Source organism: Rhinopithecus bieti, unplaced genomic scaffold (genome assembly GCF_001698545.2).
Source record: "Rhinopithecus bieti isolate Rb0 unplaced genomic scaffold, ASM169854v2 scaffold_15813, whole genome shotgun sequence".
NCBI lineage: Eukaryota > Metazoa > Chordata > Mammalia > Primates > Cercopithecidae > Rhinopithecus > Rhinopithecus bieti.
In genome coordinates, this window is record NW_016809040.1 from 747,516 (window position 1) to 762,596 (window position 15,081).

Consider the following 15,081-nt stretch of genomic DNA (forward strand, 5'->3'; position numbering starts at 1 on the left):
CTAAATTGGGGCTTGGAATCATGCCTACATTATTATCAATCTGGGGCTCTTCAACACACTTGTATGAGTATGCTAGGGCTACCATAACAATGTACCTCAGAGTGGGTGGCTTAAACAACAGAAATTTTTTGTTTCCTAGTTCTGGAGTTTAAAAGTCCAAAATCAAGGTCTGAGGGATGTGAAAAAAAAGCTCTATTCCAGGTATCTCTCCTTGGCTTGCAGCTAGCTGTCTTCTCTTTGTGTCTCTTCATACCACCTTCCCTGTGTGGGTATCTGCCTCTGTGTCCAAATCTCTTCCTTTTATAAGGACACCATTCATATTGGATTCAGGCCCACCCTTATAACCACATTTTAACTTGATTACCTCCATAAGGATCCTGTCTCCCAATAAGGTTACATTCTGACATCTGGCTGGTGGTGGTGGTTGGGGGTGGGGGGTAGTCAAGACTTCAAAATACAAATTTTTTTTTCTATGTGGGTGACAATTCAACTCATTGCACCACTCCTCCACAGTTTCTCACTCATTACTTTAAACACCAAAACCTAAGTGGCCTGCTCATGCCCCATTTCACCTACGACAGCTCAGTGGTTCAGGGTGGGGGATTTTTAAAAGTCTCATTTACTGTTGCACAGCCTCCTGCAAACCTGTCCTCTAGATAGATGAGGAAGGTGAGGGAAATCTCATCAAGCACCTGTTAGGGTACATGCAGGACTTGAATTTCAGGTAATAACAAGGAATGCCTTCTTGCTCTCTGACACACTGTCTATATGGTAATTTTAATCTTTATGCCAATAATAATTGCAAGTACATAAAAAGCACTTGATAAGTGCTAAATACTGTTGCAAGCAGTTTACATGTAGTTATTGAATCCCCACAGTACCCTGAGGTAGGTACTATTATTGACCTGTTTCTACAGATAAGACACCATGACCTAAAAAGCTTAAGAAACTTTCCCAAGTCTGTAGTAACTGATGGAGTTGGGGTCTAAACCCCAATAGTTGGCTCCAGAGGCTATGTTTTTAATCATTACACGATAGTGATCAGAGGAAGCAGGAACTCCAGCCTGGGCAACATAGTGAGACCCTGTCTCTACAAGAAAAAAAGAAAGAAATCAGCCGGGCATGGTGGCCCATGCCTGTAGTTCCAGTTACTTGGGAGGGTGAGGTGGGAGAATCGCTTGAGCCCAGGAGGTTGAGCTATGATTGTGCCACTGCTTTCTAGCCTGGGTGGCAGAGCCAGACCCTGCCTTAAAAAAAAGGAACTGAACTGGGTGCCAGTGCCTGTAATCCCAGCACTTTGGGAGGCTGAGGCGGATCCCTTGAGCCCAGGTGTTGGAGACCAGCCTGTGTAACATAGCAAGACTCCAACTCAAAAAAAAAAAAAAAGAAAAAGAAAGAGAAAAAAGCAAACAACAACAACAACAACAACAACAAAAAAGAAGGCAGGAATTATTATTCTCATTGAAGAGATGAGGAAACTGAAACCAAGAAGCTAAGTAACTTACCCAGGGTCACACGGGTAAGAGGCAGAGTAAAGGTAGAATTCTAGTCCTGGAAGCATATGGCTTCCCCCAGATAGGACCAAGTGTTCTGGTTCTCTTCTTCATGTACAACTCCACTTGCACAGGCCCACGAGTGGTAGGGCCAACCCAGAATCTCAAAACCCTTATTTGTGCTTAACTGTCTGCATACTGCAGGGTAATTATGCGGCGTGAAGGAGGGAGGCACCCTCTGGACTTAGATCTGAACTCCCAGTCGCTTCCAGTTCCCAGGACCACCAGCCCTGAGGCGTAAGGCTAGGTTGAATGTGGGACTTTCTTAGCTGGAGTTAGAAGCGGGGGTGTAGGGTGGGACAGAGAGCGGGCGCCGCTGGGCCGGGCCGTCCAGAAACGCTGAGTGTCATATTTCTTGCAACGCGCCAATCCCGGATGCCGGGGGGCGTGGCCACACCTGGGAGGCGTGACCGGGCGGAGGCTAGGGCTGCGGCGTCCTGGGGCGAGGCGCTGACGTGAGCTCGGCGCACCTGGGCCGGGCAGGTAAGGGCTGGTGCGGGACGGGGAGAGGAACCCGCAGTCCCTACTTGGGTAGAGCCAGGCGCCCCTTGGCTGAGACGTCGAGGAGCGTGGTAGCGACGGGTGGTCTTCGCTGCGGACTTGGTTCGGAGGGACGTCAGCTTCTGGTGGACAGATTGAGCAAAGGTGGGGACGCCAACTTCTGGGGACCAGCTTGAGGGTGGGAGGCTTCCCCGTGGGTGGGGTAGGACCCGTTGCCGGAGTTTGTGGGGGGTGAGAGAACTTGCTTGGGGGCATCTGTGTGTTTGGGTGCGTACACACTGGGGCTGGGTGCCTGTCGCCCTCTTCCAGATAGCTTTGGGGTGGCCTCAGCTCTGTAGCACTAGGCCCCTCTCGAATCTACACTTGTGTCTACTCTCCCTACCCCCACCACCGAAGCGGAGGGAACTGCTCTCGGCCCCCAACAACCCCACTATCCGGTAGATCTAAAGCACCGCGCCCCCTTCATTCTTACCAACTTGCCGCTGGCCCCTGTGTCCCAGAGAGAGGACTTCCCAGGTCCGCAGGCCCTTGGTCCTCGTGGGCGTTTTGGGAAACTGGTGTGAGGGTGGCCAAGAGCTTTGGAGCATTGGCGGTTTGTTTTCCCTCCTGAGTCTCTTTGGCACAGTTAGGCCCTTCGCCCTGGGCCTGGGAGATACCCTTGGATTTCCAAGGAGCGGAGCTAGGTGTTGGGGAGGGTGACGCTGGGGTGTGGTTGCTCTGGGGGTGGGCCCTCTTTGCCCGAAGGGGCTGGAGTGTTGTGTGGAGAATAGGGAAAGTCTCCCAGGCCTGACTTGGAAAGGAGGCCCGAGGTGCCACTCTTTGCAGGGAGCCTGCGTTGTGGCAAAGGGGTCACCCTGTCCCAACCTGTTCTCTTGGTGGATGTCAAGAGTGGAAGTGAAGGAAAGGAGACGGATAGGGCGAGGAAGGTGCTTGGGTGGGATTGGTGAAAGCTGGTGTTGACCCAGGAGTGTGGTTTAGGATGAGACGTGTATGATGTATGACAGTGGCACTCAATACCTTGTAACTCCCGTTTGTCATCCCCCAACTTCCATCCAGCAGGGGGGAAGGGTGTAGGCATTTTGACTAGAGGCCCGGAGTTTACTCCTAAGCAGGGCTAAACTAAACAGGGAAACCCGAGGAACAGAACTTAGAGGATGGCATTTCACTTCCTTCAGGAGAAAGGGAAGAACTGGGACTGCTAAGACTTGTCTGCAAGAAATGGCTTGGGTTTTAACCTGAGCAAAACCACTGATGGCCAAATCTCGGCTTTGGTGTGGCAGTGCCCCTGGAAACTAGTCTGGGGAGGGGCTATGGAGGTGGCAGTGAGGGTGTTTATGGAGGACCTGCTCCCTAGAATAGGCGTATGCGAGAGGACAGTTAGTGCCCTGAGGAGGCTGAAAGTGTCCCTCCTCTATGCTCAGCGTGAGGGGAATACATAGGTTAGCATCATTGTCCTTTGGTTGGTTAAATACCTGTTAGAGACACAGGCCTTGCATTTTGCTGTGATGGCAGCTAGAGATACCAAGATGAGTTCAAGTAGGCTAAGGTGGTTCTGCAGGCATTGGGATTTGGGTGGTAAGAGTGTTTAGAAAGAGAACTCTGATTTAGGTGTGTTTGAGAGTGGATGTTATGCAGTCTCCACCTCAATAACTTTATTGGCCCTCTATGTTGCTGGAATCTTTGCTGATGTTTTTAGTTTACTTTCTTGGTGCCTAGAAGATGAGAGGGACATAGAAGACAGGGTGCAGTGACAAGGTTTGGTACAGAACACTCTGACTTAGGAGATAAAGCATCTCAGTTAGCCCAGATGTAAAATGGGGATAGTAATACCACATTCAGGTTCATAAGGATGAAACCAGACACATTAGGTAAAGGTTCATGTAAAAATTGTAAAGCCTACACAGATACAAAGGATTGTTGTTACCATCCTTTATAAGCAATGTTTTATTGTCCTGAGGTTAAAAAAAGTTACTTGTAGTTTTTTAAATTATAAGTTGAAACATATCATTGTAGGAAAATATGAATCATGTATAACATATATAGGAGAATGTAAAAAACACCCATAATTCCATCACCATTACAATTCCAATAACCATTACAAATATTTTGTTGCATTGTTGTATTTATTTCCTTTTCTCAGTTCTGTGTGTATGTGCACATGTATGCAAGTATGTGCTATGTTACAAGATGGAGATAGTGCTACACAGTATGCTTTGTTTCCCCCTGCCCCCACAACTTCAGATTGTAAATATTTCCTTGAGTATAATAAAAATTCTGACGCCTGTTGTTAATGGCTACTTGATATTGCAGCCTGTGGTTGTGACATAATGAACCATTTCTGTCTCGGTCATTTGGGTTTTCAATTTTTCCATCTCTGCCTGTTTTTAGAGTTATAGTTACTGGGTGGTGGGTAGGGGAGATCTTGGCTGACTTTCAGAAGGTGGAGAGGGTTTACAGTGAGAGAGACAGGGCATGGGCTTGGAGGAGGGCAGGCTGGGGCTCCTTCCATGGGGCTGAGGCAAGGCTGCTCATGTGTAGTCCCATCTTAGGAGAACACTGAGAACCCAGGGCTCTAGATCTTAGTCACTGATCTCTATGGGTGGCTGCATCTCCTTTCCCATGATCAGGCGCAGATCCTGGTCTAGGCCTGATTGCCTTAATTTTTTCATGATGGGCTTTGGATCAACTACAATAAGCCCTTTTGGACTTTTCTTCAAGTCCACTATTGGTCAAGAGTTGGATTTTAATGTCTGACAGGCCCAAACACAGCACTCACCAGTATTGCAATGGAAATTCTCAAAAGCTTTTTACTAGATTGACTGGATGGTGCCTATTTCTCTATCCTCTTTTTCCTTCTCTTGCTCCATCCCCCTTTTAGTAGTGATAGGACTGGGGAGCAGAAGGTAGAATTAGCCCTTGAGAGAATATGCATTCCCTTCTCCTTATAAGGTGTAAATGCACTCCATGGTTTGATGGTTTCACATGCTGCCCTACAAAACACCGTAATTCAAGGCCAACTACGTGGGGGCACTGGAACACTGCATGCCAACCTCACCTACCCACTGTGCTCCCAGGGGGAAGGTTTCAGTTGCAGGACTTGGTAATTGGGTCAGAAAGCTCAGGTGAGGGCAGGTCTTGTCTTGCTCTTAAAGTGCCAGATGCTGAGTTAGGTTTGGGTTTTTCACATTTGTTGGGAGTCTGGCTGGAGAGAGAAGTGGTGTTATGGGCCACCCCGTCAGCTAAGCTCTTCTATGTTGGAGCCTTCAGCTGACCCTTTTAACCTCTTTTCTTTCTCACCTGGCACAGTTTATTCCCATATTTAGCTTCTTTGCTGTAAGGTTGTTTGGTTTCAGAACTGTGATCCAGGTAGGGATCTTTCTGGGTATGAAGGTGACCTATTTATCTTCCACTCCTCCTCAGGCCATTGTGGGGCTTGAGAAGTTCCAACGTGGAGATTCTCAAGAAGGAACATAGAGCTTTAGTGTCTAGTAACTAACACAGTGCTTGGCACATGGTAGAGGATGAACAAATATTTGTTGAATGAGTGTTATTTTTCCAGGCATCTCATTCTCATCTTAAGTAAAAACAAAATAAGAACACCAAAAAATCCAACAGAACATCTCAGATAATTCTCCAGTGCCTCTTTTTTTTATCAGTCACCCAATCTGGGAAGGCTTTTATTTTCTGCTGTGAGTGCCAGCTGCTCTTGAATGTTATCTGCTATGCCCATGTATTTTTACGAGAATCAATTGCAGACTTTACCCAGGCTGGCTCCTGCAACCAATCGGTTTACTCCAGGCTTCATTGGGAGATAAACAGACCCAAGGGAGGAGGCTGTCCTAGCCATGCAAAGCTTGTCTCATGACTGTTTTTGGTACTGTAAGTACTCTTAGTACTTTAGTATTTGCTTATTCTAGGGCTTCTGAGCTTTACCAGAACTCATTTGCAGAGACACATTCTCAGAACCTTTGTTGCCAATGTTCCCAAGCCTTCTCCCAGACACTGGATTGTTGTATGGATAACCAGCTGAGACCCCTCTTTTCTCCATACAGAACCTTTGAGTGGTCAAGGGAAAGATAAGCCGACTCTTCAGATCCCTGCGAACACACTGCCTGCTCTTCCATGTAAGTGAAGACTCTGGAGTCCAGGATCTACCCCTTACCTACTTCTCCCTCATCATGGTGCTGTCATTTCTTTCTAAAATATTCCCATTCACCTTTAGTTGTCTTATTTAAAAAGAGAACATGCTTCAGCTTCTCACTTATATAGTTGTTGCTGTTTCCATAACTTTTTTCTTCCCTCTCCTGAGACAAGATTGAAAAGAACAATTTCCCTTCTCTTCCAAAGTCCTTGGTGCTTCAGGAAGGACTGTGTTCCAGCAGGATGACATCATCTTTTATTTTCTGCTTCAGGATTTAAATAGAAGAAATGTGATCTACTTGGATGATAAGTCTGATTTGGCTAAAGCATGAAGTATAAATGGCTTTGGAATCAGAATAAAAAGGACCTTTTAACCTCTTTTCTTTCCCACCTGGCACAGTTTATTCCCATATTTAGTTTCTTTGCTGTAATCTAGTGAAACTGTAGCTCTAGTAGATGGGAACGGTGGCTGGGAAGGGTTCCCAGTGGCTGGCCTAATTCTTCTGCTATTCCCATTTCTCCCTCTGATCCTCCAGATCATGGCCCTCCACCCCCGCAGAGTCCGACTGAAGCCCTGGCTGGTGGCCCAGGTGGATAGTGGCCTCTACCCTGGGCTCATCTGGCTACACAGGGACTCTAAACGCTTCCAGATTCCCTGGAAACATGCCACCCGGCATAGCCCTCAACAAGAAGAGGAAAATACTATTTTTAAGGTAAAGGACTTCTTCTACCATCAGACCTTTCTGGATTTTTTTTTTTTTTTTTTTTTTTTTTTTTGGGCTCGAAATATACTTTAGGATTCTAAAACTTTGGTGAAACAGAGGGATGCTTATGATGGGGGTGCCCAAACTCTGCAGGTATGGTAATTCCTCTTTTGGAGGTGTGTCTGCAATGGTTGAAGCCCTTTGTTCTTTCCCACTGGTTGAAAGTACTCAATCACATCCCAAAGGATACCAGCTGGGGTTGGCCAAAACTCTCATTAGTGATTGTAGTGATGTGTTTGTTTCAAAAGCTAGCAAGTGTCAGCAGTTAACTCTTCCTCCTCAGTCACTCAGAGCTCTTGCTATGCAGCGAGGTGCTTGGGCCTGGCAATGGATCCTCAGACCAGGACAGAACTATCAGGTGTTAGCAGGCACACAGTATAGCCTATGTGGTTGGTATAGAGGGCTCTCCGCAAGTTTTTCTTTCTTTTTCTTTTTTTTGTGGGATATGGTCTTCCTCTGTCAACCAGGCTGGAGTGCAAGTGGCATGATCATAGCTCACTGCAGCCCTGACCTTCTAGGCTCAAGCGATTCTCCCGCCTCAACCTCCCACGTAGCTGGAACTATAAGCACACACCACCATGTCTGGCTAATTTTTGTATTTTTTCTGCAGAGACAGGGTTTCACCATGTTGCCCAGGCTGGTCTTGAACTCTTGGGGTCAAGTGATCCTCCCTGCTTAGCCTCCCAGAGTGTTCAGATTATAGGCATGAGCCACTGCACCTGGCAAGCTTTTCTTTTGAGTTAAAATATTTTGCCCCATCTATAACTGCTGCTTAAAAATTAAAGGTGATTTAATTACAAGTTTTAATTTTATGAATGTTTTCAAAAATAGGAAATAGCACTGATATGACAGTCATTTTATTTAACTGAAAAGAAGATTTAATCACATAGCATTTTACAAAATTTAAGTGAAACAAAAGCTTGACTTAAGACAGAAGTAGGTGGACAGGCTTGTTGTGGGAAAGGTTTTCACATGGTTTGAAACCCTGGAGGCTGTGCCTCTGCTCCAGACCAGCTTCTTTCTTGGTCACTTCCATCTCATGAGTAGCTGTAGTTCCTGCATCCCAAGACATTGAGAAGTTAGTTTGTTTGCCCTTTTCTTCTTTGAGTATAAGCTAGAAGTCACCAGTGAAATACAGTCTCTACTGTGGGCCTCTCAAGATTCATGCCTTTGGTCCTTGCTGAAATTGGGTTTGGAAAGGGCAGAAAATGTGAGCGCAGGGTTCAAAAGAAAGCCATCCTTGGGATGTTTCCCACCCAACTCAGTTATGTCAGGTGTAGAGAGGACAGGCAGAAAGAAAATTGGCCTGAAGGTACTTAGAAGGTAAATGACTGCTCTTAATTTAGATTTTAAATAACAATATAAAAGTTGATAATGTTAGTACCTATAAACCAGCACCAATTATTGGAGTTGGCATTGAGAAGGGCGCTGGCCCATCTTGGCCCAGATGGCCTCTTGTGGCCATGGTCTGAAACTGGATTTGCTGTTCAAATGTCTGACAGTGGCTGGCCCTGGGGAAGAGGCTATTTCCTGAAAGCCCTACTCATGAGATTGATGCTTTGGGCTTGCATGCTTGGGGCTTGAGGAAAATTGGGCTGTGGGGAGGTGACTTTGTTTTAGTTATATCTGTGCATCTGTTTGCAGAGTGCAGAGGGAGGGTGCTTTCATAGATACCAAGCTCTGATGGCCTTTAGCAGAATATACAGGTGGGCACTAACATTAAATGAGTATCTGTGTCCATTATCTCTTTTAATTCTCATGACAACCCTGTAAGGGAGGTATTACCTTCATGCTGTTGATGCAGAAGCTAAGTCTTAGAGGGACTGAATAACTTGCCAAAATCACACACCCAGTAAGTGGTGGGGGCAGGATTTGAACCCTTGACTTTCTGTCTCCATTCCACCCCCCATTATTCTGCCCTTTCTGATCAAGAATTGGAAGAACTGGCCTCAAATTCTACTACCATCAGCTGCATGTGTAACCCTGAGCAAGTTAACCTCTCTGGGCTTCAGCTCCCCTTTGGTAAAATGGGGATGAAAGTAGTCTTGCCTGTGAGAATCAAGTGAAATAAAGTATGGAAAGGGATTTGTAAAGCACTATAAAAATGCAGAGATTATTTCCTCTTTAGGAAGAGAAATAAGGACCTGCACAGGGATCAGAATCTCTTGTTAGCAAGATTCAGAATGGGTTTGAACAAGCGATGTTTATAAATCACAATGATTGCCACATGGTTCCACCTATGCTCTCCTTTCTTGTTTTGTTTTGTTTTTGTTGTTGTTGTTGTTGTTGTTGTTGTTTGAGACAGAGTCTTGCTCTGTTACCCAGACTGGAGTGCAGTGGCACGATCTCAGCTCACTGCAACCTCCACCTCCCGGGTTCAAGTGATTCTCCTGCCTCAGCCTCCCAAGTAGCTGGGATTACAGGTGTGTACCACCATGCCCAGGTAATTTTTGTATTTTTAGTAGAGATTGGGTTTCACCATGTTGGCCAGGATGGTCTCAATCTCTTGACCTCATGATCCACCCACCTCAGCCTCCCAAAGTGCTGGGATTTACAGGCGTGAGCCAACTGGCCTGGCCTCCTTTCTTGATTATAAAATTCCAGTCTTAAATGATACAGCTCTTCACTGCATCAGCCTTGGGTGCCCAGTGCAATCTGGGTGGGTCCTGGGGATGGCTGTGTGGTGAGCAGGAAGGCTGGGGCTGTGGTTCTGGGTTGGTCTGGCTGCTCTCCACGGAGGAGCAGGGCTTTAGGGAACCACAGAAATGTGCAGACTTCTGCCAAAGTCTTCATAGCCCAAGTCAGCTGGGTGGGGCCAGAGTTAGCGTGGGCACACAGAGGATCAAACAAATGGAAGGGAAAATGTGGGGAGGCAGCAGCCAGGTATTGCCAGGTAACTGGAGATAGGCCTTCCAGATACCAGTGACTAGTGAAATTGAAATCTCCTGTAGGGGGTTGGATAGAATGGAGCAGCAGTTAGGCCCCCTAGTGTCTGCTCAGCCACCTGGGGCAGCACAGTGTTGCCAAACTTCTTCATTCCCTACCACAAATCAAATGGAGGGACCGGAATCTGAAAAGATGGTAAGAGGAAGTGATCCGAATTGGAGGAGGAGGATTTAGATTAGCTTTTGAGGGAACTTCCTCATGACTGTGAGGTTCTTCAGGGGGTGACTGAAGGAGATCAGAGCTCTTGAAGGATGGGGCAGAAAAATTCAATTTCAGCTTGAGGCAGAAGCCTATGATCAGAATCAGGAAGGGATTGGGTTTGGACAAGTCAAATAACGTGTTAGCTTGAAAACATTGGTGTGTGCTTCCTGTCTTGAGTTCTCTGCTAATGGCACCTACTTTTTCAGCATCAGAACAAGTTGTACTCCTGCACAAAGAAATCAGAGAACTTGTTAGCAATGGGGGAGAGTGGCTATCCCATGAGCAGAAACAAGAATGCCTGTTAGAGCCGAAAGTAGGGCTAGGTGTCTACTCCCTGCTTTGCTCCTGAGCACCTTGGTCTATGACTTGAGCGGCTTAGATTTTTCCTTTCCTCACTGGGGAGGCTAACTTCTTCTTGTCTGGGGAAAGTGCTGTGAGTTTCCATATTTGAAAACCAGAGAGAAGGAGTCAAAGTGGTTTAGTCCGTGCTGCCAGCCACTGGTGTGGTTGACAGCATGATGTTTCTAATGAAGTAGAAGTCTGAGAGGATAGGGAAAGGTAAGGGGTGTGGATTTTTTAGGACTTGAGGCCCTCAGGCAGTGGGACAAGCTGAACCCCCAGTGTGTTTCCTTCCCTCCTAAAGGTACTTGGTTTCTACAATTCTTCTTCTTCTTCTTCTTCTTCTTCTTTTTTTTTTTTTGAGATGGAGTTTTACTCTTGTTGCCCAGGCTGGAATGCAATGGCACGATCTTGGCTCATGGCAACCTCTGCCTCCCGAGTTCAAGTGATTCTCCTGCCTCAGCCTCCCAAGTAGCTGAGATTACAGGCATGCACCACCATACCCGCTTAATTTTATGTTTTTAGTGGAGACGGGATTTCTCCATGTTGGTCAGGCTGGTCTCGAACTCCTAGCCTCGTGATCCACCCGGCTTGGCCTCCCAAAGTGCTGCGATTACAGGAGGGAGTCACCGCTCACAATTGTGAGCCACAATTCTTTATTTATGTATTAGATTGAAGACTGATGGGAGGGAACCCAGGAGGCCAAACTCTTCATATCCTCTGCCATGCCTCTTTGTCTTACCTATTGTCGTATAAGCAACTCATGTCAAAAATGAATAAGCAAAGAAAAAAAGTTACTTGAAATTCTGCTATCCAGAGTTACCATCTGCACTTTGGTGCATATTTTCCCCAAACTTTATCTTCAGCCCTTCATTAGAACATTGTTGTCTTAATGAGTGCTGGTACCAATGCTTGCAATAAGTCTCCTCCTTTTAATACATTGTATTTGCACATGGCTTTATTTCACTTAGGCACCTGTCTTGCCTGGTCCTAAGGGCAGTGTTTCCTGCTGCAGTCTCTGTAAATTGGGGTTGGGATGGTGTGGCAGTCATGCAAGAGTGTGTGTGTGTGTGTGTGTGTGTGTGTGTGTGTGTGTGTGTCTATGAGAAAGGGTAAGCACACGCTTTGCAGTGGCTCTGGGCAACGATAGGACTCACTGTGGTTTCTTGTTCTCAGGCCTGGGCTGTAGAGACAGGGAAGTACCAGGAAGGGGTGGATGACCCTGATCCAGCTAAATGGAAGGCCCAGCTGCGCTGTGCTCTCAATAAGAGCAGAGAATTCAACCTAATGTATGATGGCACCAAGGAGGTGCCCATGAACCCAGTGAAGATATATCAAGTGTGTGACATCCCTCAGCCCCAGGGCTCGATCATTAACCCAGGTGAGGCCCCAGGTGCTGGGGAGAAGGTGGGCAGTATGCCAGATCCTCAGCTGGACTCTTAAGAGATAGTCAACTTGAAAACAGCCTGATTTACAAAGTTTAAGATGGATAAAGCAAGAAAGCCTTTCTCTGGGAAGGACCCAGAAAACAAAAGACTCAAACTCAGCAAAATCTTGCTTACTTAGGGGTATGTTTTTTAGCCTAGTTACTTAAAACATTAGAAAGTGGAGGGGTATACAGTTCTACTGTAAAAGTAGCCACTCTTGGGATTCAAGAGGCTAGGTAGTTTTGAAGGAGAAGGGATCAAAGCTTAGGTTTGCGTTCTAAATCTGGCCCTTATCACTTTACTACTTGTAGGACTTGAATCAAGTCATTTTACCTCTTGTGAGCCTCAGTTTCTTCAACTCTAAAATATGGGATCTCAGCTTTCCTGTTTACTTCAAAAGCTATTGTGAGAATCAATTAACATGATCTGTAAAAAAAAAAATTAACATGATCTGTAAAAAATTTTTTTAATTGACAAATAATAATTATGCATATTCATTGGGTATATAGTGATGTTTTGGTACATACAATAGTGACAAGATCAGGGTAATAAGTTCTTTATACATATTGGGTGAGTGATCGTTTAATTCATAGGATACTTTGAATAAGATAATATCTCCTGATCCCTCCAATTAACTCCGTACTTAACAAGTACTAACAGCCAGATAATTTAGATATGTGCTCCAGTGAATCCAGGGAGGTCCTTCCACGAGAGAAGTATTGGTTCCCTTGATTCTCACTCTTTTTAGCTAGGACATTGAGGGTGTGTACTGAACCTGAGGAGCCTCTGGGATAGCAGTCCCTAGCTTGAATGGTGGGTCAGCTGCAGGGATGGCAGTGCAACCTGAATGGCTCACTTGTGAGCTTGTGTATCTTGGGTAGGATCCACAGGGTCTGCTCCCTGGGATGAGAAGGATAATGATGTGGATGAAGAAGATGAGGAAGATGAGCTGGATCAGTCGCAGCACCATGTTCCCATCCAGGACACCTTCCCCTTCCTGAACATCAATGGTGAGTGGGGATGATGGATGGTATAGAGACATACGGAGGATGTAAGGAGTTTTGACCTTGGAACTGTCAATACATTGGCCACCACTGCCCTGAAAGCAGGATCGGTCCAGGCTGCTGGACTGTTAGCAAGTGGGAGTCAGAGGTGAGGAACTCCCTGCTGGCTCAGTTATCCCAGTAGAGTTGGGTGGGTTCCAGGCAATAGAACATCTTCGGAAGCTTACGTGCTAATTCAAAGAAATAAAAAATTTGAATTCATTCTTAACCCAACATACAAATATATCATCAGTTATACATTTTGCCAATTTCCTTCAGGCCAAATGCAGTGTCAATTTTATGAGTTACGGGCAAACTCTTCTAATATTTCTCTTGGCATAAATTCTGTGTCACTTCCTTAACAAGGACTACTCTGCTTAGGCTGTATCACGGGAAACTTGTGATGTTTGTAGCTGATAATACTAGGCTCTGATAGGATTTATCTACAACAGACTTTTCTTTTGTGGGCTTTTGAATCCAGCTTCCCAGGAAAATTGAGTTGGGAGTTTGAGAATCCACTGTGTGACAGAGCAAGTACTGAATCTCCCACTGCATTTTCTGAGGATACTTGAACACACGTTGAATTACTCTTCCGCAGCATCTTTACTTGATTTATCCACTGAAATGCTCCTACTCAAATGACTTGCGGATATCCAGCCAAGCAGTTTTTCATTGTCTTTTTAGTACCACCTGGCTGCAATGGGTCAAAATGAGATAACTTGTGCCACCTATAAAACTTAGATATCAAGATTATTTATTTAGGATTTTCAGGTACCCTACTCTAGGTGATGCCCCTACCTTTCAGAATCAGAAAATGACACTTGTCTGTCCACTGGCCCTCCTTCATTTATCCTTCCACTTATATATTTGCAACCAAGTGTGGGTAAAGAGCAGTTTCATAGAGATCTTCCAGGTCAACATTGCCATATGTTTAACGTCACTAATCATTAGAGAAATGCAAATCAAAACCACAATGAAATACCATCTCACACCAGTCAGAATGGCTGTTACTGAAAAGTCAAAAAATAACAGATGCTGATGAGTTTATGGAGAAAAGGGAACACTTATATCCTGCTGGTGGGAATGTAAATTAGTCCAGTCACTGTGGAAAGCAGTTTGGTGATTTCTCAAAGAACTTGAAACAGAATTACCATTTGGCCCAGCAATCCCATTATTGGATATATACCCAAAAGAATATAAATTGTTCTACCATAAGGACACATGTACACATATGTTCATTGCCGCACTTATTCACAATAGCAAAGGCATGGAATCAAATTAAATGCCCATCAGTGGTGGACTGGATAAAGAAAACATGGTACATATATACCATGGAATACTATGCAGCCATAAAAAAAGAATAAGATCATGTCTTTTGCCGCAACATGGATGTAGCTGGAGGGCATTATCTTAAGTGAACTAAAACACAGGAACAGAAGACCAAATACTACATGTTCCCACTCATAAGGGGGAGCTAAACATTGAGTACACATGGACACAAAGAAGGGAACAATAGACACTGGAGCCTCCTTGAGGACGGAGGGTGGGAGGAGGATGAGGATAGAAAAACTACCTATTGGGTACTACACTTATTAACTGGGTGACTAAATAATCTCTATACCAAACCCCGGGACATGTAATTCACCTATTTAACAAACCTGCACACGCATTCCTGAAACCAAAATAAAAGTAAAAACAAATAAAGCATTGCCACATGTTATATTCCCACTTAGTGAAATTGAACATCTAGAAATGTGGGATCCTTTCCCAAATGTCTGGCTGACTCATTCTGTTATTCTCACCCCCTAAAATGATGCAGTTTATTTCCAGGATCCTGATTTCCTATTTCTGTTGCTATTTTATTAAAGCTAGTATTTGTGTGTCCTTATGTTTTGAGCTGCCTTTAATCCTTTTTTGGAAAGTTGTAGAATAGATATGAAAAACAAAAAAGTAAAATGGGAATGTAAATTTAACCAGACTTATACACAAAGGGTCAAAGAAACATTAACCTTTGTGATTTCAGAGCTGTTGAGCCAGAGGATGAAGAATTGTTGAAGAATAGATGCCTAAGAGGTGAGGCTAGGAGGAGAAATCTGTAGACTTTGGAGCAAGTCAACTTTGACAGTAGCAGGGAAATACTCTTTTTTTTTTTTTTTTTTTTTTTTTT

General features: G+C 45.0%; 1 protein-coding gene across 1 annotated transcript in view; it reads left to right on the forward strand.

Annotated features, from left to right (window-relative positions):
- The first annotated feature begins 1,972 nt into the window (after nt 1-1,972).
- Nucleotides 1,973-15,081, forward strand: part of IRF6 (interferon regulatory factor 6) — a 20,634-nt gene continuing 7,525 nt past the window's right edge. The window contains exons 1-5 of the mRNA XM_017888308.1: nt 1,973-2,198; nt 6,107-6,178; nt 6,731-6,907; nt 11,621-11,825; nt 12,753-12,881. Coding sequence (XP_017743797.1) covers nt 6,734-6,907; nt 11,621-11,825; nt 12,753-12,881 — 508 coding nt within the window. The 5' untranslated portion in view covers nt 1,973-2,198; nt 6,107-6,178; nt 6,731-6,733. The remainder of the gene's footprint in view (nt 2,199-6,106; nt 6,179-6,730; nt 6,908-11,620; nt 11,826-12,752; nt 12,882-15,081) is intronic.